The sequence below is a fragment of the Motacilla alba genome, chromosome 1, assembly GCF_015832195.1.
Source record: "Motacilla alba alba isolate MOTALB_02 chromosome 1, Motacilla_alba_V1.0_pri, whole genome shotgun sequence".
Taxonomy (NCBI): domain Eukaryota; kingdom Metazoa; phylum Chordata; class Aves; order Passeriformes; family Motacillidae; genus Motacilla; species Motacilla alba.
This window is the reverse complement of record NC_052016.1, coordinates 106,632,881-106,657,608: the sequence shown is the minus strand read 5'-3', so window position 1 is coordinate 106,657,608 and position 24,728 is coordinate 106,632,881. Positions and strand designations below refer to the sequence as shown.

The window sequence follows — 24,728 nt, the reverse complement described above, 5'->3', positions numbered from 1 at the left end:
AGGGGAAAAGGAAAGTAGAATATTTTTTTATTCTGTTAAAGTTTCTCAAAAGAAGAAACATAAGCAGCAGGAGGAGGGGAAAAATCATTGTTTCTCTGATGGTGTAGAAATGAGCTGTATGGAGACCGTGTTGAAAGCAGTAGTACTCTGCTTTAAGAGGTAGTTTTATTAATTTTCCTGATTGCTGTTTATGAACAAAATTAAATTTAGAGGTTCATTAAGCTGTGATCCATAATGATGCTATATCATGTTATATCTGTCATACTGTTTAACAGTTGACATTCTGTATTGATGCTTGAGAAGATTGAGATAATGCATCTGCAAAAGAAACCCTCAGTTACTTGAGTATTTTCTCTTTAATGACTTTTAATCCCAAACTGCACGTCCTTAGGAGCAGATTTATAGAGAAACTTGGGTAGCATAAACCTCAGTAATGCCTGAAATTTACACCTCTACTTCCGAGAGAGACATTTGTATGGGTGAGGCAAGAGTTTTACTTAGCATTTAAAGCAAATGAGATTATTTGGGTGTGCCATAGAATACCAATAGGGACCTTGACGATCAGTTAAAGTAAAAGCCAGTTGTTAGGGAACCTTAAGGGGAAGGCTGTGTCTCATATTTTCTTCCTCTGGCAACAGTAAGGGGCTCTGGGTGGAATTCTCAGCCTCTGACCCCTGCACCTTGACATTCACTTGGGAGAAGACACACAGCTTGCTCTTCTTCTAAAGGCAGAGTTTGCAAGAGTTAGATACACGCTTATGGGCAGCTTAATGAGGTGGGAGTCACAAGGGAGCACGGCAGTAAGGAAGGGGATACCAGTCTTTGAGAAGTATGACCTCCATTAGTTTGGTGTTTTTCTATCTGTCCAAAGTTAGGAAATACTACACAGCATTAATACATCTATTTTGGACATGTGTAGTGAGTCTTGATTTTTCATGTCAGATATAGCTGGTTCCCACACCTGATCCACAGATATCTCATCAACATGTAGAAGGATAATCAAATAGATTAAAAGGAATCCTACCTGATGTCAGACTCTTCACTTATAATGCCTGATCTAGAGCTTGCTGGACATAAATGATCACAGACATCAGAGGATAAGATCTTGCACACTTCAACTGTGAAAGACTTAAATAGGCCTGAGGTAGGTGGGAATGAGATGACTCAATCTTGGAGGTCTTTTCCAACCTTAATGAATCTATGATTCTGTGGCTCTGTGAAAGGCATTTGAGCCTAGATGGTGACATGAAAGCCTTAATGTTAATTGCAAAGAGAAAAGCTCTGCAGATAAGAAAGATGTTGTGTCAGACTAGCCAAAGAAGAAGACTTAAGCTTTATTCCATTTCTTGGTAGCTGCCATGAACTTCAAGAACAAACAGATCTCTGACTTCTGTAGAATTTTTGGTTTAGTTTTCTCAGTGGGCATTTGCAGTGATTGGCTGACTTGCAGAGTAAGGGCTTTGAAACTGGCAAACTTGCTGCATGATTTAACACTTCTGCAGTGATACAGGTCACAACCAACCTCTTTTAAAACAATCTTTTTTTTTACTTTGATGCCACATCAATTTCTTACTAGTTTTTGTATTTGTATCATTTGTTGTAGTCAATTACATGTTCCTGGAATGCCCAGAAGTAATTATGAGTAAAGTTTAGCTGAGGCTGTATGAACTCAGACATACTAATACACTACCAACTTATCTCATGTTTTAGATAAATGGCTTTTGGTTAAAACCCTTACAGACCATTTTAATTCCTCTTCATTTGTTTCTTCATATGCAATCATAATTATATAGTGATTCTCTTTCTCAGAGGGTTTTCTTGTCAGGCTAGTCTGTTGTTCTGGTTCTTCATGTAGCTGGTGATCCATGCATACTGTGCATCTTGGGAATGTTTATGGTTGCATTTAAGTTTTCCCTCTGGCAGTTGAAAAGCATGAAGTTGTTCTCCTGGGTTACCATACCTGTCAGACCTAAGTAGGGTAGCAGATTCTTCAGGCATCCTGGATGTAAAGGACAGAATGCAGTGAGTTGCCTTTTTACATTTGCAAGAATTAAAAGGGCAAAAATCAAGAAAGGAAGATTCACAGCCCTAACAGTAAATGGTCTAATTGCACATATTTATTCCACTTTTAAATTTAGCCTTTGAAACATGTAGTTTGTCCTTATACAATTTTTCCTTGTTTCCTTTTGCATATAAGAGAAAATCACTGCTAAAATTGAGTGAGGACAGCATTGCAAGTACATTAAGGACCATACTGTGGTAGTTAACAGGACACAGACAGAATCCTTTATTTAAAAACAAAGAAAAGCAAGGGAAAGTACCATCATGTCAGTTCATTACCGAAGGATAATAGTCTATCATTTGTTAATGCCCTGACTGTTTTTTTACATCAAAGCCTCTGTTTCTGTTGCCCACACATAGCCTCCAGCTTTTCCCAAAAATAATGTCTGAACTTAATTTTTTTTTATGCTAGATGGAAAATATTTTTTTAGAAATGAACGGAAATGGTGAATGAAGATGTTTGTTTCAAAACTTCAATCTCCAGGCTTTTCCCCTCAGGTTTCTTTTTCTCTGAAAGATGGTAGTTGCCACTGCCTCTTCTGTGAAGAGGAAGTAATGGAATTTTCCATGTTTTGTAATTTGTTTGAATCATACCAGATCCATGAAGCTTTTGGTTTTGTTTAAAGCCTGCATGCCCCTAGGAAAATAGACTTTGATTCAGGGGTTTTGCCACCATGTTTTCCTTCTTTCCTTCATTTTTAATGTTTTTCCCTGGTTTTTATCTGCCTTTTTCATCATAAGACTGTAGCTCAAATTCTTGGAACTACAGACTCCCCACCGTTTCTTTTTCTTTCTTCTGTACTACCCTAAACTGTCCAAGCAGCGTGGATGGTGAACCTATAAATATCTGCTCAACTTCCCTGCCTTTAACAGACTTTGTTAACAAACTTTTTGACAAACAAAAAAGCCTTGTTTGGCATGAACTTCAGCTACAGTCTGTAGAAGCTGAGATGCTGAAGCTTCTGAGAAATGCTTGTGAAATAAGAGTGCTCTCTGCAATATGTGTGGGTGCTTGAGAGAGGATTTTGAAACATGTTGTTTTGTGAACTGAAGAAGAAATGTGAAAGTTACTCTTTTTGTACCACATCTCTGATCCTGATGATTGAACCTTTTGCAGTGTAGCAGCAGAATCTTCTCAAGTGCATACACTGTCCAGCAGAGGCTGTGTTATTCAGCACCAGAAGCCAAAATTGAGAAAATGCCTCCTTACGAGAGAAACAAGGAAAAGTGCCAGAATTTTCACTGCTTTAATATTGAAAATTAATCCCTACTTGCAAAATAAGAGAGTCTGAAGAGCAAGAGTTGGGCATAGTTTTAGATCTGTTTCATGCCAGACAAGGTTATCTTTTTACAAAGCATATCAGTTTGTAAAATATTGTCAATAAAATGTCCTTGGATCCTGTTCTAAAGACAGAATTTGAGCTTGGGAGAATGTCTGTCTTTGCTCTGTGAAGCTATGGCTTGCTGCTGCTGGAAGTAGTGGAAGAGAGACATTGGAAGGCTCAAGGTACTGCCGAGGAAACTGAGCTGTGTGCTCTGGAGAGGTGCAGAGGAAATTATAAATAGTGTCTTTCTTATGTGTATGTGCCTCAGGCTGTTTGACAGTGTTGGCAACCAGCCCCTGAAAGTACACAAGAGCAAGGCCAGGCTTCTTGTTTTCTGCTAAGGGATGCCGCAGGCTTCAGCTCCTAGGTGGCATCTGGGGCTTCTGTGGACCAGGCTCCCATGGGTGCAGCCTGGACAGTTGGGTGGAGCTGGGACCTGGAATGCCAATTCCCTATCTTCCAGTGTCTTCGTTTTTTCTAAGCATGCTATGGAGTACTGGTATTTGAGTTACAGCAGGTTTATAGCTGGGAGTGTGGGAAAAGAAGCTCATATGGTTCAGTGTGACTGTAGTGTAGATGTTGCTTTAAGAGGAATGCCAAGATTATGAGCACCTCTATTTATTTCCTCTTAAATTTGATAGAAATTAAGAATCTGTCTTAATATGAACATATATATTAAACTTCAGAAACCTGTGTTTGAAGTTGTCTGCCTGATGTGTTCCTGCTATTGTAGTGAGACAGTACATACACTAGGGGGCTTGTTGAGAGGTTCAGTTTATTCATCTTTATAAGGGGTTTTGAGAACCACAGCAGGAAGAAAGCAAAAGTCTCAAATGCTAGAATAATGAACAATCTGATCTAAGTGCTCTTTGTAGACCTTTTGCTTAACTGTTAACTTAGATGTCATCCCTGTGACCAAAATGCATCTTATTGACAACACCTTTGCTGAACAAACACAGAATTTGATCTACTCTTTCTCCCAGGAAGCTATCCCTAAGTTATTCATGACTCATTAAGAGAAGGCTGGTAGTCTTGTATTGTTGCTGCCCTGGTAAATCAGTAATGCAGTAAAATTCCTTCTGACTGGACTTGTCTTGAGGATACAGGAATAAAAACAGGAGAGACAGATCATTGTTCCTCTCAGCAGCTTTGTCCCTCTGCATCTGAGATCCATTTGATATCTGTTTTTGGTAGTTGCTGGTTGCAGAAGAATCCCATGGAAACTGGTCAGTAGCTTGCTCTGATGGATCAGCCACTGGAATGTTCTCTTTACGAAGAAAATACATGTGGTAATTCCATTTTAGATCACACAGAGTGTCAGTGCCTGTTTTGTGTCCGTGAGGTTTCCAAGGATTGAAGGTACTGCTGTGACATACTTGGGCTCTGCAAAATTTTGGCAAAGAATTAACAGGTGGGCCCCAGGGCTGAGGCCACGTGTGCAGCAAGGAATCCTTGTAAGAGCAAACATTCCTTTCAGAATGCTGTTACAGATGATTGCTTCATATGGGAACAGTTTGGTGTGGGAAGATGCAGAAACTACTTACACTCAGAGCTGGTAATTTTTTGAAGGCAGGTTTGCCTGCTTGGTTGTTCCATTAGCATCTGCAGCTGCTCTGAGTGGCTCCTCTAGTCTCCTCTTCATTCTTTGTCCTTGCAGGGAAGGCTGTTAAAGCAGCTGCAGCTGCTGTGGAAAAGAGCAGGCGAGACCATGCAGACAGACACAGCTCTAGGGAAAAGTGGCATAGAAACATCTCTGTGCTAATCACTCAGCTTGGGCAGTCTGTTTTCACAGTTGATGCACTTTTCCCTTTTCCCTAAAATTTCTTGGTTACTGGTTCCATCTGGGTGCCACATGTAGCATTTCTGGTTCTGTAAATGATCTTAGGGAAAAGCTGTGTCTCAGTTCTCTGCTGATAAATCTGAATTCATCTGCCTTTAGTGTGATACTTTCAACCTTGTAAGTGGACAGTGATATTGTGGACTATGACGTGTTTTCTAACACAAGCTATTTTGGTATCTACTGGGGGAGCTTTTGTTGTAGAAAGAATGTTTAAAGTTTCAGGGTGTCCAGCACTGGAGTAATAGTGAAAAGCAAATGCAGGACAGCATTTGTAGGTAGAAATGGATGTAATGATGATGTCTTCTTTCTACACTCATGATGTACAAAATCTGCTCAGAAGCTGAAACAGAGTGTGGCAGCTTGAGTGTAACACATTTTAGGTCTCTCTGTTATAACACAAATCTCCTCTACAGACAGATTTGCTTGGAGACCGGTAATTTACCCCAGCTAATTTATTGGGGTATTGTTAGTGCCAAGACTTCAGAGGCACCATTTGCTTTTCAGCATCTCTCACTGTGCCTCAGTTTTGTCAGAAGTACCCAGATGGAGTTCACATCCTTTGTCATTAGGGCAATGTGGGTGCTGGCGTGGCAGAAACTGACAGTTCAGAGGCTTCCATCTGCCTGGGTCTTGTCAAAACTCATTTCCTTGGATGCTAAAAATGAAGTGAGAGAGGCAGGCAGACTTTGTTAGGCCACCCATCTCAGACTTGGGTGGCCTGTGCAGACTTCAGTCACAGCCTTGGGTGTGCCATTTGTGATTAGATCCACAAAAGCTTTCAGCGTAGGTAGAATTCAGAAACAAATATCTCAAATAATAGTCTTTGTCTTCCACATGCCTGCCAGGAAGAAAACAGCTAGTTATTTATACCCAAAGGATGATGCATCTTAAACCCTAGGATACAAGGAACGTTGTCCTTGTCTTTTCCAGTGACAGGGTTGAGCGCCTATGCCACCATGTGATGTCATCTGCTGTAAAGCTCATTCCAAAGAATCTAGAACACGTCCTTCTCTAGGAATTTGTGTCCATTTTCTGTTTATTTATACCTTTAGTACAGGGGAGATAGCGCTTCCCTGTTGCTCAGAGAAATAGAGAAGGTTGATATAGCAACATACTGAGAAACACTTATGCTGTAACTCTATGAAGTACCCAGTACAGAGCAATCCAGCTGTTCATCAGTGTTACAGTTATTACAATTGTTGCTGGCCTCCAAAGTACCCAAAGCTGTTTATGTGACTGTCAAAATTTCCCGCAGTATTTTCAAGGACACATGTCTGAATTTGTCAGATCACTACTCTGGTACACTGAAATCATGGAGGTAAAGTTAAAAAATTAAGGCTGAATAGTAAGTGGATATTTTTACTGAAATAAATAATGTGGGTGGTACACCATTGAGTGTTATTGTTCATATTTAGCTGGATAAGAATCTCCTGGGTTTAATTTAATTTGTAGTTGCTGAAGTGATAGTTGCTCTGAAAGTCATTTCTGTATTCACAGAAGTTGTAGAAAGGAGTGTAGGTCTCCAAAGAGCATGCTGGGCATCAGTTTTTCTGTGGTTGTTCAAATGCTGAAACTAATGCTGCTGTTCTCACTTTGTACGAGCTTTGCAGAATACCTTGATTTCTAGAAGGTCTGATGTTCCTCTGCTGAAGAGAGTGTTGGCAGAACCTCTCTAAAATTCATCAGTTGTCATATCCTTGGGATTTTTTGCCACTGGTAAATGTAGAAGTGTCCAGACTGTGAAGATTGCATCATGTGCAACATGCTGATGGAGGAGGTGTTGAGGTGGTAGATTGCACAGCAGCTGGCTGGCTTTGGAGGAGCATCTGCATTTTTCTGATCTCTCAGTTTCTCACTAGGTGATGCTGGTCACACATAGACTTTTGCATTCTCTGCTTTTGCATCCTTTCCTTGGCGTTCGGTACTGACCTTTGTCATGAGCAGGCTGTCAGACTAGGGCTTTTAGTCTGGTGTCTCACCTTGTGTAAAGTCTTCATCAAGTCACTGAAATACTTTATGTAGGAATTATCCCGTTGAAGTGACAGAGAGGAGACAGAAAGCTCCCAAGTGGTAAGAAGTACAACTTAACTTTCTGACAAGTGAGATGCCAGCTGTCTCTCTTAAAAAACAGTGCTCACATTTGTGCTCCAGCACCAAATCCTGGAACTACTTTTGAAGTCAAACATTCCCATTTTGTGGAAGGTACAATAGGGTCACATCTGCAGGTTTCTTCTGGCACACGTCCCCAATGTTTTTTGTTGTGTTTTTAATACTGGGCATAGCAGTTACCCTCATGAGTTCAAGTACATTTCATTTAATTTATTAGAGTGCTGAAGTGAGCAATGAGAAATTCAGAAGGTCAGCGGTAAACTTACATTTCCAAAGTTACCCTTCAACCCTTCCTTCCAAAATCTGGGATATGTTTCACCAATTCCTTTAGTTTGACCCTTTTTCTAGATGTCTCTTTGCAAATGCTTGGTCAGGCAGCACACGTAGTTTACTAGCAGCATGGAGAAAATGCGTATTTACTTGCTGAAATTAATTTTCTCTGGATTAGACCTTGTTATTTAATTCTGCATGTCTGTGGTAATACTGAATTCTGGACCTGCCAGTTAACTGAAAGGTCAATTCATAGCCTGACTATACTTCCTCCCTGAAAATCAGCAACATGGCTGCAGGTTGTTCTCCAAAATGTTTTTCAAGTGTTTTTGATAAAGTAGCTCTCTCATATTAAGCAATAAACCAAACTTGAATTCAGCACTGTAGTGTGTCTGGAGTCAAGAAAGAAATTTCAGGATGAAGTTCAAATGTGTTGAGTTTGATCTAGAAGACTGACACAGGCTACTTCCTTTCTTTTTTTCCTGAAAGTACCAAACTCAGTATTATTTAGCTATCTAGCAGCTCAGTGCATCATGAAACATGTTCTTCCAAGAGCATGTGTTTAATTTCTATTCAGGGCACACATAAAAAACTATTGTGAAACTCGTGTTTCTTCTGTGTTTGCTTTTAAAGTAGCACTTTTACATTTTAACGTTTCCTTGTTCAGTCTCCTCAGACTGGGCGATAAATGTATGTGAAGACACAGTTATATATAGATTTAAGTAATCCTTCTGTTTACTCTAGCAGTGTTGTCTTTGTCTAGTGTCAGCATTGTTGCCATCAGTGACAGATTGGAGTTGTTTTGGGGGATGGGAATGCAGAGTCAGCTGGTCTGTATTTAATCTTATTGAAGTAGACTTGATCCTTACTAGAGGCAGCTGCTAGTGCCTGATCCTGTTCTAATTTCTTAGCAGGGGTCGTCCAGCAACTTCCTATCAGTTTAATTGTGTCAGATGGCACCAGGGTACAGACGCCTTGGTGCCTCTGGTGTGCTGCTGACCCCTGACTGCACAGGGCTCACCTCTGAGTTTTCTTCAGCAACAAATCTGTCTTCATCAACAAATACCTGATTGTGAATTACATTTTGAACAATCAAATTCTAGAGCAGGCTTTCACTTGAAGTTCCATCGACTCATTGATTGTTTCATATTCATGGGATTTAATTGTTTCAGTGCATTTTCTGGTTGGACTAAAAATATTCATTTTTAGGGGTTTCATTGTGGAAGGTAACAGAAGAAAATAAAGGTGATTTGATGTTTAGCTGGGCAGTAACCAGTGTAGCCTAGTGCTAATGTAAACATGGACATGAAGGCTCATATTGTTTCTGTGTAGGATCCTTGGCAGTTTGTTTTGGAGACTGAAGAACAATCCTTGGTTTTTAATCATATTTCTAAAACAGAAATTGGTTTCTTTATTCTCCAGTTAGCTGTTTAACTTTGTGCCAGTTGCTTAAACCAAATAACAAAATAATATGAGATAATTAATTCTTTAAGCATTAGATTAATTTTACAGATTATTTACAGTGAGGCATGTGTTTCATTAACTTGAGAGTGACACATACCTTAAAGTACCAAACCTGAAAGTGGAGCACCTTAGTTCTAATCTTACTTGCTTGGTTTCTATTCATTTTTATTTCAAAGGCAATTTTTCTCCATTTGCTGTCTTGGTAAGTAGTTTTGCCCTGTTTCTACAGAGCTGTCCTCTTCAAGCTGAGTAGAAAAATTGGATTACAGTGAAAGAAGGTATTGGAGTACGTCAGATGTGCAAAATCTGTTTGCTGTCTGTTTAGACAGCCTGTTGCAACTGTGTCTGAGGGAGTGCACTCTCTTACCTGAGATTATTTCCTGCTCTTAGCAATAGGTTTCAGTTGGGCTGTGCTTCAGTAAACACATCTTAGTGCCAAAGCCAGGCTAAACAATTCTTCCTAGACATTCGCTCCTGCTCTGGTGTTTCCAGGGCACTGAACTGTACCAGAACTAAATATAATGTGTTGAAGTTTTGTTTGTTTGGGGGAGTTGTTTGTTTTTTGTAGGATTCTTTGTGTTGCCCCTTAGACAATTGTAGCATGGGGGACCTGGGAGCTGGAGCATGCAGCTAAGGGAGAAGAGCAGAAATTGCATAACCTGGTTTTGTAGCTGAGGAAAGAAAAATGTCCATGGAACCATGGGTTCAGGCTGCCACAAGCTTGCCAAGGAATCACATCTGCTCTTACTTCAAAGCCTGTAAGGGAACGTTTTCCTTTTTCTTGAGAATATTGCATTGCTTGTAGATATGTGTGATGAAATAGTCATTTCTTTTAACTCATTCTTTCCTCAACTAGCAGATGGAAATTTTGTCAGCGTAGATATTTGTGGTTTTAATGTCCTCAGGATTTTTGGTAGTTCTCTGTCATGATTGTCATGACTGGTAACTGAAAGCTTAACATTGCAGGCAATTACTCCCACCAAAAGTAATTTTTATTCTGAATTAGTGTTTTTCAGTCAGCTACAGCATTTGATTTTTCTGTATAGGTGAGAATGCTTGCATAGATAGGTCCTAGCTGTCCTTGGAGATCAGACTTCTCCTAAAAATGGGAAGGGGAAAGTTATGTGGTGTCATGGGGAATCAATCGCTTTGCCACATCTCTGAAGCACAAAGTTTTAAATTTAAGAAGCTTTAAAAGAAGTCTATTTTCCCCAAGCCAGCTAGAAGAAGGCTGTTCTTTCTGCTATAAAATAATAATTCTCTTTCAGTATGTTTCCACAATTTCAGTAAGTTACTTAGTGTTCCATAGTAGCCTTCCAGCAAGCAGGACCATGCTGGTTTTAGCAACCAAGAATATTTTATCTTTACAGATGTGGGGGTAAATCACAATTGTTTGTATCTTGTAGACTCCCACTGATGGAAACTTGTTCTGCAAAACTTTGCACTTGATAAAGAGTAGTACTTGAGATTCCAGCCCTGTGGAAATCCAGAACTCTGCAGAGCTCTGCAGAAATTAAACTCCTTGAATATCCTGTGTACAAATCCTGATTTAAATCCCTTTTTTGGTGGAATTCCTTGAGGCAAAGATTTTGATTTTCCCCATGTTATGCCCAGTTCATGCAAGTATGGAGACAATAAAATGGTCTGATTCTATCGCATAAAAAAAACAAAAACCACTTTTATGTAGGTTTATGGTGAAGGTATTTAGCTTTTCTAGGAAGATGAAGAAGCTGGCATTTTGCATGGAGAAGCCTGTGTGGGCAGAACACTTAACACAGCAGATAGGCTCGTGGGAAGTGGCATTCAAAGAGAGAACTAGGAGTTTCTAATCAGTAGAAATGGGTAGTGGTTTTAACTGTTAGTGTGGGCTGCTCAAGATCTGCTCAGGTAGCATTTAACATGAAAAGCTCACTAAGTGCACACGCAGCAGTAGCAGAAAATAATTAATCATTTCAAACAAGCAGACAGCTATGTGAACACACAGTCTGAAATCATGGAAAATTAAAAACACCCCAAGACTGGAGAAGGTGCAATATTTCCTTGAAAAATAATGTGCTAACTAAGCAAGCAACTGAAAGTCAGTAATGGCATTTAACACTTGGGAGGAGCAAGCCCTCGGTGTCTTACCACACCTACTATTGTGTGGGGCAGCACATGGCAGGCTGCTGAGTGTGGGCACCTACCGACTTGTGGGGGAGAATGTCTGTTTAAGAAGTGGTGTCAGATGGAATATTATCACTGGCTGCAGTGAGCTGAGGGTTGGATGTATAAATACCAAGAGCTAAAAATGGTACAAGAAACCACACAACGCTGGGTATGAATCTTTCATTTAAAATCTGACATAGATAATTACCCTCCCTACTTCTATCTCCTTTTAATGTTGCAAAGTCTCTCCATGGGGACTTCTTCCTAAAGAAGGGAATTTATTTGGGTTTTGGTTTTGAAGTTGTTTCTTTTCCTTGGTTTGTTTTTCTGGGATTTTTTTCTTTTAATAAGAAGAGGATAAGTTCTGGACAGGAATTTTTTTATTATTAGTACTTAAGCTTCTCAAAGGATATTACAAAGAAAGAAATGTAAAGTGGATCAAACTTACCAAAAGTGTGAGACATTTTCCCTTTTATAAAATAAGAGAAACAAGGCATCTGAGTTTCTAAGGACCTAGGGGGAAAATCGCTTATGTCCTAGTCTTGTTGAAAGTAAGGAAGAGGTCATTTTTGTGCATATGAAGGCCCAAATGCAGTGAATGGCTAACACAGTAGTTAGTCTGCTCTTTTGGCAGTTCCAGAGCATGGAGGTAGCTGTCTGTATTTGTTCACTTTTCTTTTCAGATAGTGCACACCAGATTAAAAGTCATTCATAAAAAGTGGGAAAAGTGGTGAAGGGAGAAACAGTAATCCAAAACTTTCTTTCATAAGGCCTAGAATTACTAATGATGGCCCAGGAATGTAGCATGAGTTAGGTAGATGTGCTGGTTTTGGCTGGGGTAGAGTTTGTTTCCTTCACAGTGACTGGTGTAGGCCAGTGTTTTGAATCTGCACTCAAGACAGGATTGATAATATAGAAATATTTTTGTTATTGCTGAGCAGGGCTTACACAGAGCCAAGGGCTTTTCTGCTTTTCCTGCTGCCATGCTGGTGAGGACCTTGGTGATGCTTGGGAGACTGGGAGGAGAAACAGATGGGACAAGTGATCCCAGCTGACCAAAGGATATTCCAGACCATCTGACATCATGCTCAGTATATATAAAGTGGGGGGAAGAAGAAGGTAGGGGGGGACATTTGGAACGATGATGTTTGTCTTCCCAAATCTCTGTTATGTGTGATGGAGCCCTGCTGTCCTGGACACCCTGATGGCTGAACACCTACCTGCCTCATAAAAAAACAGAAGAAAACCGGAGGTGGGCCTCCACCGGTGCTGCCTCAGCTCTCTGCCTGCAAGAATGAAAGGCAAAGAGCAAGAGCCACGGGCAAGAGAGCTCTCCCTGCACAACCCCAGCTTCAAAACGGCCAGCACCTGCTGGCCCCAAGGTTCCATTTCCAGATCTTTCATCTTAAAGAGGCACTTCCCATTCTGGGCACAGATAGATACGGAATACAATAACCTTTTGGGTAACCCTGGACACTGGGTACATGACAGAGCTGGACTTTTTTTCTTCGTGGTTAAAGAATTCTATTTACTGTGTTTGGAAAAAGATACCCCAACTGGTTTTGGCCAGGTAACGATGACTTCCCAGCAGAGCTGAACTTGGTAGGAATAAGTTAATTTTGAAGAGAGCTTCAAGAGAGAGAAAGAGCATCTTTGAAAAGAAATGGAATGAACCAACTGGGAAAACGTCAGCAATGCTTTTCCTTTGTGTGGGAACCAGCCACCACTGCAGCTGCCTGCCTGCCTTGTCAACATTTGCAAAATACTCTTCCTTGATTAGGGGAAGCTTGCCGGTAGTTGAAGATGAATACTTTAAAAGAAAGCATGTATATTTTAGTCTGTGTGAAGTAGAAGGAGGAACTACTTAGAATTGTGTAAAAATTACTTATTTTACATTTATAACTTGGCAGCCCAATGACTTGAGAATTTGGAATGTGAATCTGATCTGAGAGTGAGCTGGGGGCTTCTTTGCTGCAGACTGAGAATTAATATTTTGGTAAACCATGCTATCTGCTTAGTGGATGAGTATGTGATGCTTCAGAGAAATTATTGTGGTTATAGACAGCTTATAATTTTGTTTGTGTTTCCATTGTCAGATTCTAGTTGACAGTTTTTTGATTAAGAGGTAGTTGCACATTTAGCTCAAGCTGTACTTCTTTGTGTTGTTTTTAAACTAAACTCTGAGGTAATGGATAGAACCCAGACTGCTGGAAATTAGAGCACTTTTACTTTCCAGCCCCTGCCCCACCAAAGAAAGTTTAGTGTGCATCTCAACAGGACAATACTTTCTCTGTTATCTACTACTTGTGTCTGTTTTTCAAGAAGCAGTAGTTTACCTGCCCATTTAGTTTCATGACTTCTTTCCTTGATAGTCTGTGAAAACAAATAATGCTGCCTGCTGTGGGGGTGGTGAAGCACTGGAACAGGTTGTCCAGAGAAGCTGTGGATGTCCCATCCCTGGCAGTGTTCAAGGCCAGCCTGGATGGGGCTCTGAGCAACTTGACCTGGTGGACACTGTCCCTTCCTGTGGCAGGGGGGTTGGAATTAGATGATCTTTAAGGCCCCTTCTAGACCCTGCCATTCTATGATACTGTCTTTGACTCTGGAGTTTATTACAGTGATATCTCTTCACAGATAACTGATTTGAAACTGCACCATATTCCACACAGCTGCAGTGGTATTACCAGCAACAGCTGTCATGTTCTGTGCTCAAATCCAGCCTTTGGTGCAAAAAACTGTGGGTCCCTATAGCACATTTCTGTCCTGAGCCTCTGCCTGGATTGAAGACCTGATTTATGTGTCTAAAACTCTGTAATACAATCACTCTGGGACTTTTTTAACCAGTAGCTGTGGAATAGCAAGAGTAAAGTTAGAAAGTTACAGCCACTATATCTGATCAGTGTAAAAGTAAAACACTCCAGACACACATCAGGTAATTCTGAGAATGGAATTTTAATTGGTTTTACTGTTTTGATTGTTACAATTAGGATCTACAGATTTATGAACTACTCTGTGTTGAGAAATGGAGATTGATGCACACTAAACTGTAATCCACTCATCCATCATGAAGCTTCTGCTAGAGATCCATTTAATTTCTAAACAGAAGAATTCATTATCTATCTCCAGAGAAATTTTTTTTTCTTAAGGAGCAGTGTGTGCAGTGAGCTATCAGACAGCGTTCTACAGCAAGCAAGCGAGGAAGCAGCTGTCTCTAGCATGCAGCTATGAAACTAAAGAATTAAAAATTCCCATGGGCAATACAGAAGTGCAAGGAATTACCTAGTGTCCCAAGAGAGTTAACAAATATGGGTCCAATTCATTGCCTTGCCAGTTTTGCTGTGTAATCTACAGTGGGAGACACTGGTTTGCCAGCGTAGTCTTGTTTGGTTTTATCTGTCTAAAACTATTCAGTGTAATGTGCATGAAGTTAGTGCTGAAAAGCGTGCCATGTAGTTGTGGGCAGCGTGGTGCCCCAGGAAGCTGGTTTCAGTGGGCTACAGGGTATATAGCCTGGGTGCTATACCTCGTCCTCGAAGTGCTGAGCCCTCTGTAGGCAATGTTAGTTTCTTTAATTCAGACCTTCTGGTTAAAATGGCCCAACACCAAATAAATCTGACTCTTCCAAAAACACATATGGACTCTAGTGTATATTTCCTTGTGAATTCTGGCAGTGCGGCCTAATGCAAGGGTGTACCCTTAAAGCAAAATCACAGAAATGGCTTTCTGGAATAGATGGCTAATAACTCCTCAAGCCCTTCTATGAACAGTACAAATGGTGTTTCAAATGACAGGACAAAAGCTTTCTGTGTCTGTCAGACAAACAGATCCCAAAACTGAAGTTTCTGATGATAGTGTTTAAAATATCTGTTTTCTGTGAATGCTGTTCAGGGGATAATTCCTTTAGGAAGGCTGACAGTCAGTTGGCTGCTCAGTACAGTACTTTCCAGTGTAAAAATAAACTGCAGATGTTTGACACACAAATGTCAGGATATTTAACTTTGGGTTAGGGTTTGCAGATGTCATGTGTGTTGTAGAAGCTAAATCTCTGTGTTAGGGTGAAAGAGAGAAAGAAGTACAAACGCTGAGAAGCATGTCTTGTGTGTGACCAATGCATCCTGACCTGTGGACACTCTGTCCTTTTTGAAGTTTAAAGAAACCCGACTGCTGTCATTAGTAGTGAATTGTGCCTGTTACACGGTTTTGAGGATGGTCATTTGTTATTGAGGAGTTCAGCTGCTGGCTGATTTTCTCTCTCTTGTAGAAATGTCTCCCTAAGAGGGGAGTTTTGTGTAACACTTTGATGTTTTAACTGCACAAAGCATTGGTTTTTTCATCAGAGCAGTACCCAGGAAGCAGAGGTAAATTTGGACATGCACAACCAAGTTCTTGCTTCCAGTCAGGCTTACCACAGAGCATTTTTGTTGACTGATTGCCTGAATGTTTCACCTCTTGAATTCTTTTAAATCCTCTTTAAAAGACCTGATGCATGCTTTATGGTGGTGGTGTTTTGTTTGTTTTCAAAGCAGTAGAGTAAGGGTGCCAGCTTTGAACTTTGTAAATCTTGAGAAATGGCTGAGTTTGGACAGTTTATCTAAGCATGATGCTTACAGCTGTGTTTCATTGAATGCACTTAATGGCTGACATGACAGACCCATTTGTTCGTTTTCACAGAGTAGTAACTGATTACATTTTCTCTTGGCTGTCATTCAGCTAAAGTTGCATTGTCCTGTGCATTGTTTCCTTTCTCAGCTGCTAAGTCATTATTTTGGAAACAGTTCTCCTTTTTGTTTGATTTTTTTGTATGGGGAGTGGTTTGTGATTTTTTGGTTGGGTTGTTTCTGCTTTCTTGGGAGGGAGAGGAGGATTGTGTTTTGGGTTTTTGTTGTTTTGTTGTTTGAGTTTTTTTCAGGGCCATGTGTGTTTTGGGGAGAAATGGAGCAATGTTGATTTTTGCTTAGTACTAACCCAGGGGTTTCCTACACTTTCAGGATTCGGTTCCAGGATCTTCATTTCTCCCCATTTAATCTAGCATGCTTTATCGTGATACTCAGTAGGAATTTCTTTATGCAAAATGAGTGCAGCTGCACCCTAGAACATGGGGATTTTTCCTTTTACACCCAGCTAAAATATGAATATATAACATTTTTAAAAATTAAAATAAAACATGATTGGTTGACAGCCCAGTAACTTACATCTCTTATGGTTTCTTTGTCTAGGGAGGCAGCAGCAGCTGGAAGCTGAGGACCCCTACGTGGAGGCTGATCAAGACCTGCACAGGAGGGTGGAGCGTTCTGTGGAGCCGCCCACAGAAAGACCTGGGGAGAGGCGCGTGGCAGAAATGAAGAAGCTCTATGGTGCTGAAGCTGCCAAAATCCAGGCAATGGAGGCTGCCATGCAGCTTATCTTTGATAGGAACTGTGACAAAAAGCAGCCCAAATACTGGCCCATTATTCCCCTTAAGCTGTGAGTACCTGCACTGTGCTCTGACATGGCACAGGGCTGTAGGGTCAGGTGCCTCAGGTTGGGCTGCTGAAAGAACAAACTGCAAGTTTTGGTTTTGGGCTTTAAAGGAGAGTCTGGCAAGGACAGCATGTATTTCTTTGGCCTTTTTTTCTTTTACAGTGTCTGTCAGTGATGCTTACAGTCCATTCAACCCACATACAGTTGTCAAGTAGTAATAGGAGGGACAGGACTATCAAACCTGTGTAAAATTCACTCATTTGATACCTGCTTGCCTTGACCATACATGCGAGAAACATAACAACATCCGTATCCAGTGAACTGGGAAAACTTGAAGCAATGCAGAGGAGAAAAAGACTTTATGAATTGTCTGCTCTTCCTGTTTCGGAATTTGAGTGATCCCATTTTCTAGTCTTTCTTAACATAGTAGTTATTAGGATCTTGTTTCACACCACATAGCTTGAAGTGTTATGTCTGCTAATCTTGGATTTTTTTGAGAATTGGGAGCCCACTGGCCAAGATACAACTTATCAAATTACCATAGCCCAGACATTGGAATTCTTTTTCAAAGGTTTATAATAAAGCAGGAAGTTTTTCTTCCAGACTGATACTTGTCTGGCAGGAGTTTGACTCTAAAACAACATTATATAGAAAAATGTTCTAATGAAGGGGTGGGAGGATCGGGCAGAAGCCTGATGTGGTCCTGTCTGTTAGAGATCTGTTTAGCAGAAGAGAAACTTAAGAGGACACAGTGCTATTGGAGCCAGTGCCTACAGTGATTTTTTCCATTCTAATAAAAAGCAGCAATGGGCTTGAAGGCTTGAAGCTTTAAAGAAGGCTTATTAGAGTGATAGAGTGATAGCCCTGTGGGCTATATGTCTGTTTTAGGTGCAGTTTCCAATGGCCAAGTGCATAGGACATTCACAAAATTTAAACATAAGCAAGTAGATGTGTTTTCATCCATCTGCACGGAGATGTGCCTCTGTGTGTGTGCTCATCCATCTGCACTAGCTGTTTTGGTTCTGCTTGTCACTCTTTACTTTGGGCCAGTTGTGTTTGCCCTGTACTGAGTGAGGCACACTGGTGGTTTGTGAAAGAGAGGCCGAACTGGCCCCTCAAAACCTGTGGCTCCTTAGAAAATGGTACCCTGAACACTTAAAAGGACTCTGTGAAGCTCTGCTGATAAATATTATTGTGTATTGAAGGGCAGTAGTTTGTGACATTGCTGCATTTCCATGCCAGGGCAAAGGAATCCTCTGCTGGTTTCATAGTGACATAACTCATCTGCCTTCCTGGCAACAGAGGAAGGTTACAATTAAAATTTTAACTTCAATTCATGCTGACTGTGTGTCCAGAGTGTCTCTGTAGCATATGTAGTTTGTAATGCACTCAACAGTTGCTGTGCCCTCTGCAGCAGCCAGCTGCAACAAAGCAAGTCTGTAGTGCAGTTTGGAATATCTTTGCTTTCAGTAGTAGTTACTGTTTTTTCAAAGCAGAATTTCCATGTCAATTCCACCTCTTTCACAGATGAAGTTAAATTGAACATTGAAATGAAAAAGCCTCCAGTTTCCAAGACTTACTTCCGGTGTGATTAATCTGAAAAATTTCAGTGAGACAGGAGAGAGAAAAGGATTATTAACAGTTCTGCATTTGTTGTCACTCTTGTTTTTGGTTTTGTCAAAAATTCACTGGGTTTTTATGGGTTTCCTTCTTCCTTTGACCAAATAAATTTTCTTCTTAACACCTTGTAATTTACTTTTATTTTTTTATATAAACAAACTTCCATACTTGGAACACTTCAGTTCTTAGATGGTAAAGCTTTCTTTTAGCTGCTTTATTGTTTAAGGAAGATTGAACTTAGAGCAGGAGTGATTTTAACATATGGAGAAGCACGAGGAGTGTTGACAGGACTTTCACAGCACTGTCAGGCAATACCACACATGCATGGTGTGGTGCAAAATGAATGGGAGGGTTGCTGTATCCACTGGGGGAAACCCTGTCACAGATTAACGTGCATAAATTTCTCTGTTCCTATTTGAAATGTTTCCAGTGTGGTGATGATGTTCTCCCTGTGCAGTTCAGTTCAGAAAAAAAAAGGAAGAAATTAGTAAGGTAGAACTGGGCTGTTCTTAGTTTTCAACACAAGTTCCAGTTCTTTCTGTGGTTGATTCTTCATCCAACTGGTTCTGCTAGGAGAAGCAGAAATTCTGGTCTCAAAAAGTATTTGTGGAGACCTCATATAAGACAAACGTTGAAATTTTTTTCCCTGCTTCACATAAAATGTAAAATAAATCTATAAAAAGAAATATATAAAGGAAATTACCTAGCCTTTGATTCTTTTAAGTATTTTTAAGAGGGTTTAATATGCTTAAATATGCTATGAGGTTAGAAGGAGAGAGAACTGGATGAATTGTTCCTTAGGAGCCATGTACTAACTCCTGAAATACCCTACTGCAGATTTAAAAGTTGCTGCCAAATAATCTCATTTCAGGGGATGGGCCAGCAAAATGGGACATCTGGCCAACTACCCCTAGATTTCCCATTTCTCTGGAAATTCAGCAGAACTTGAAAATTCTGTGTTGCAATTCTTTTACTCTATCTTCCATGTCATTTTACATTTCTGATAAATACCTCACATAAAAGCATGTGATCATGGAGGAAATGCAGCAGGAACTCAAAAATGGCACTTCAGTCATCTGTAACATTCACCTTTCTTGCACACATGTATTGTGCTGCAGTCCTCAGTCATGGGAACATGTGCACCTTTTTTGCTGAAAGACACAATGTTCCTTGACTAGAATGCCACTGTGGTGCTGCAGACTTGATTCTGCCTTCTCCAGAAGGTTGCACCTTCACTTTCAATTATGCCAGCTGTTGGTATAGTCCTGCCCAAAGGGAATTCTTCACTTCCTGGTGGTACTGTTTCTCATGAGCTTTTCCCAGCTCCAGTAGAAAGAATTATACCCTGAAGTCAAAAGTTGTCATCCAATCAGTCCTGATTTCAAAAACTGGTTTCCTCATTCATTACAAACAAATCAGCTTTATTTTCAGGAGGAGTTTGAGATTGGTTGAAGATGCTTTGAAGATAGGAGAAAAATGTAATAAGTCTTTTCTACTAAAAGTCTTCTTAAAAGGAATGAGGAAAAAAAACCCTTTCAGAATTGGTGTGATATAAATGTAACATAAAAATGAAGCAATGACCTGTTTCCTGCTGAAAGAAAAATTGCTTACTTTATGGTGAGGTTGTCAAGGGCTCTTGTTCTTTTAGAATTTCTTCCCCATACAGCAGCTGATGGCTCAGCGTGCCTGTGTGTACAGAGAAGAGATTCAACCCTTTTGATGAGCATCATTTTCTCAATCAACGTTACGAGTAAGTATTCATCCTTTTTGACAGGGGTCTCATTAATGGCTGGCTGCAAACATCTCACACTTGGAAAAAGTGTTAATAAAAAGCAACCTAAATTTCTGTAACAGCCTTTATGAAGTATAAACATCACAAATGTAACACATACAGATTTGGTCACTTGTGTCTTTCTCTTAGTAAAAGCTCCTCATTCATTATGTGAAATATGCTGTAAATGTTGGTATCTTCATCTCTTGTTGCACTAAGAGCAGTCTAGTTCTTGGTGTAGAAATTGAGAAATGCAAGACACAGATTCAGCTGCTTGAGTTTTAAGTGTGATTTTTGGCATGCTGGGCTGAACATTTTGGCTGAAAGAATTAGAGAGGGGCCAAGATTATTGCCCAAAATGTGAAATACAGTCTGTCAAAATGGAACATCCCAACTCTGTTTTCATTCTGGTTTCTTAAAAGTGTGAGCTCCTGGAAAATGTATTATTTGATAAATAATACATTCGTGCTGTGACAAAAATATTTTTTCATGTTTGTGTACTAATCAATCAGCTGTCCACGCTGTCTAACCTGTTGTCTCCTGTGTTCTTGCATGGATAGTCCAAAGGACACTTAATTCTTACAGGCTCTTTTCTGGGTAGAACAGCAGCCTGTAAGGGAGTCTCAGCTGCTTCTGAAGGGTGGTTGTAGCCAGAGAGTGTTCAAAGCTTCACACCTCTTCCTGTATTCTCACTTCGCTGGAATTGCTGAGCTGGCACACAGTGACACGTGCAGAGGAGCTCAGGGTGGGTGGGTGACAGACCATGATGCTCCCATTTGAGTGTTGTCCTGGCGACCTGGCTGTCGTGGCAGAGGAATTGCTTGGACTCAGTCCATTCTTTGGAATTGGTTGTACAGGCATCAGCCTCCACTATTAATATTGACAGGCCAGGAATGGTGCTGTCTTGCTTGGGCAAAAGTGGAGAAAGACTTGCTTCTCTTGAGCTTGTAGGGACTAATGGAGATTCTCTGAGATTCTCTGAGCATGGATTTCATTACACAGTCACAGAAGAAATTTTTCTCCTTTAATCATACATTTTTTTCTTCTAAGAAGGCAAGCAAGCAGAGTAAATGCAAACATACATAGTTTTTGAAAAGAAAATTCCTCTCAGCCTAATAATGCCAATACCACTGCTGGTTCCCTAAATTACATTGAGATCTTTTGCCCGCAAAGCCTTTTGAAAAACCAAAATACACATAACTGCTATCCCCGTGACTGTTGTTTTCAGCCATCCCAAAGACATATATTTGTGGGGAGGAAGGAATGAGAAAAGAGGAAAGGATTGTTGGGGATTTCTTCTAAGTAGAGTTACAACTGGTACTCCTTAACTTTAAGAGTTTGTTTTAAATAAAAGCAACAATTTCTTGAGTCAATAAGAAGTGAGGCAAAAGTTTATGAGGAGCTATTAAAAATAAATTACACCGCTGTCTTTGGATGTCCATAATCTGGACCTTACTGATAGCTAGGGAAAGCTAAAAAAATAGTGTTTTATTCATATCCCCTAAACAGCTGCCATCAGGTGTTGGCACAGGAAGATAACTAGATTTCTGATCTGTTTATGGGGATGTTTAGAATCTTTCCACACACTTCTACTGAAGATGAAGATTGAAATCCCAGTCCTGATGTTCAGCTTTCAGCTATCTCATGCATTTTCTAGTTACAGCAACCCCTCCTGTTTGGTGACTCAGCTCCACCAAAGTTTACTGCTATTGAGGTCAAAAGGAGTCAAGTTGGAAGACACCTAGTGCTAAGCTGTTTAATGTAATCCCATTTACTTGTTATTTGGCCCAAGATTCAGTAAACTCTTTTGGTCTAGGCTTCTACAAGTAGCCAGCATGAAAAAGTCTCTGTGTTGTATTTCAGCAATTTTGATACTCATATAGCTCTGTTATTCCCATCCTTTGCATTGGACAGGAAAATATCTCAGTCATCATGTCTGGTTTCTGCTACCTCCAGCAACATCATCTCATACATTTCAGAAACTAATTAGGAAATTCCATTTCCTGTCACCTCTATGTTTGCTTGTAAAGGCTGTAAGGCCTGCTTCTCACTTGCAAAGTGTAATAAAATACCAGGAAATTTAAGTTGTCCTTTGTCAGAGAGTTGCAAAAATGTAAATGTGGTTACAGATTATGCATATTGGGCTTTTTTAGAATTAAGATCCTGTAATATCTTCTATGTGAACAGAAGGCAGGAGCTTCACAGAAATAAATGTATGTTTTTATAAAAGTATGTTTTTACTTAAGCAATAACTCATCAAAGGCCACACTTCTGGTCTGTAGCATATTCCATGAAGTGGCTGAGTAATAGCTGAAGGCTCCCCTTCTCCTGTCCTTTCCTGAAAAGTGGTGAGGTTGAGATAAAACATCAGCCATTTATGCTGCAGTGCACTTGAAACACAAGTTATGTCAGTGTCTCCACACAGAATAATTCTTACATGACTGCAGAATATAAATCTGAAATGCACTTTAAACCAATAGCAGTCAAATGAATAATAGACTCTCTAATGGGAAGGTAGTAGTATTCACTACTTTTTATCAATTTTTCTCTATATGTGTTGATGAATTTAGGATTTCCAGTAATGCCACACTGCGCTAGAGACAAGAAAATATTTGTTGAGCAAAACATGACATTTTAATTGATACTGCTCTGCAACAGAGTTGTGTCAGCAGTGCCACAGCTGCTTTGCTGTCCTGTTTTGATGTCACTGCCCTGGATGTTGGGGGCACACAGGAAGCCCTTCCTCCTCAGAGAAACCCCATAGCTGAGCATGCTCATGGCAGCTGTTTTTGTCATTGTATCCTGGCCCTGTGGTCCTTGCCACCTTTTTCTGCTGGCTGCTGGACTCGGATGTGCCAGCTGTACTGTCTTGCTCTGAAAGGATGCTGAGTGTGGGATATGTGTGATGACATGATGGTCCCATGGCAACAGGCTGTGATATCATCAATGCCAGATGGTGAATTCTTTCAGGGACACATCAGAAGGAACAGCTGTGTTGTGCTATAGAAAATCCTTACTCCAGAACTGCTCTTCTCCATCACCACAGAAAATAGAGAAAATAGAAGACAAAATTTTCCCTCCTTTGCCTTTTGTGTTTAGCACATCCCTCTTCAGGTCACATACACTCCTGTGTGAGAGCATAAACGTGTATCTCCAGAGTGCTTTATAGAGAACATGTTAACAAGATTAGTTATTTGCCTTTCCTGAGTGTGTTTTACTATGCAGACCTGCTTTAGAAAGATGTCCTGTACTTTCTCTGTCAACAGCAGTTAAATCTTGTTCAAAAGCAGAAAAAGAGCTGCCTTACTGTCTCTTCCCTTCAATAGCTCTTTTAGTCTAGCTGTGTTACTTGCATTTTCAAGTCTAACAAAATGAAATCTGTTTCTCTGGCATGGTAAGAGCTAAAGTTTTTGGGGTTTTTTTGTGGTAAATACATTGATAATAATTAGCAGCACTAGTGATTTGTGTTACTTTTGGAAACTGTCATTCCAGGCACAGCCTGCAGTGTGATAGTCCCCGTCAGCATGGCAGAATTGTTCACCTCAATCCAAGAAGATAGGATGTCCTACTGGAATAAAACATACCAACTGCTTATATTGTTAGAATTTTTTAAATACCTTACTAAAAGCCAGTAATTAAACAATTTTGTTTTGCTAGTTCAGCTTCCCTTCATGACAGGCTTTTGAATTTATGTAAAACCGTTAAAATGCTAAAAACATTCAGCAGATTCTCAAGTACAATGCAGATTTTTTTCATTCTAGTAGGGGGCCCAGAATTATTATAATAATTGTAAAGAAAATGTATCCAAAAATTGTGTTGTGTTTCTTGATTTTCCAACATTCTTTTGATTTCCTGGTTTCCAGTATAAAAATTTGAGGCTTTTCTATATACATTTCTTAGCTGAGCAACCTTTAAAATGTTGAGTGGCTTAGCAGCTGCACTTTCAAGGCCTGAAATACCATCTGAATGTATACTGAATGTAGGAAAAACACCTACACTGCCTCTCCCACCACTGTCCCCCTCATGAAGCTACCTGGAATTAAATGAATATGCACTGTGATGCCTTTTTCTGGCCACATCCGTGACACTTTATATCTCCAAGAATCCAACTGAGCGGTTTCCCAGGCTTCTCATTTCCTCTGTTTTTTTCAGCACACCTCTCTTCTTGCTCCCTCATGTTCTTTTTCACAAAGACTCCTTCCTGACTGTGTCTCTCCACCCCAGCACATGCTGTTCTGCAGCCTGATGATGCCCTCTCAGCTCCTGCACTCCTGCCTGCCTCGCACAAAAACTGTTGCCTGGACCCTCAGTTGCCAGCAGAGCACATGAGAAGGGCTCATGAAGATGACCAGATCTTCTGGTCAATGCCTCTGGCACCGTAAATGCTGAAAGCAGAAAGTACCAAGACCCTTCCCACAGCATTGCCCCTGGCCTGTCAGTGGGTAAGGGGAAATTTTTCTCTCCTCTTTTTCTACCTAAATGAAGATTTCTTCGCTGTTGTGCAAATGGTGGGAATTGTGTCACTGCCAGTTTGTTTCTCTCTATTGCAGCCAATCACCCAAAACCTTTCTAAAGTTGCAGTGCAATGAACCACCACAATCCCGTTGAACACCAGGGAAAGCTTTTGTAAGACTTTTCCCCTAGTGGGAGAAACAATTGCTGG

General features: G+C 40.4%; 1 protein-coding gene across 1 annotated transcript in view; it reads left to right on the top strand.

Annotated features, from left to right (window-relative positions):
* Positions 1 to 20,621, top strand: part of GEMIN8 (gem nuclear organelle associated protein 8) — a 30,174-nt gene extending 9,553 nt beyond the window's left edge. The window contains exon 5 of the mRNA XM_038146025.1: positions 16,431 to 20,621. Within this exon, the coding sequence (XP_038001953.1) occupies positions 16,431 to 16,681 (251 nt within the window). The 3' untranslated portion in view covers positions 16,682 to 20,621. The remainder of the gene's footprint in view (positions 1 to 16,430) is intronic.
* Positions 20,622 to 24,728: the final 4,107 nt, after the last annotated feature.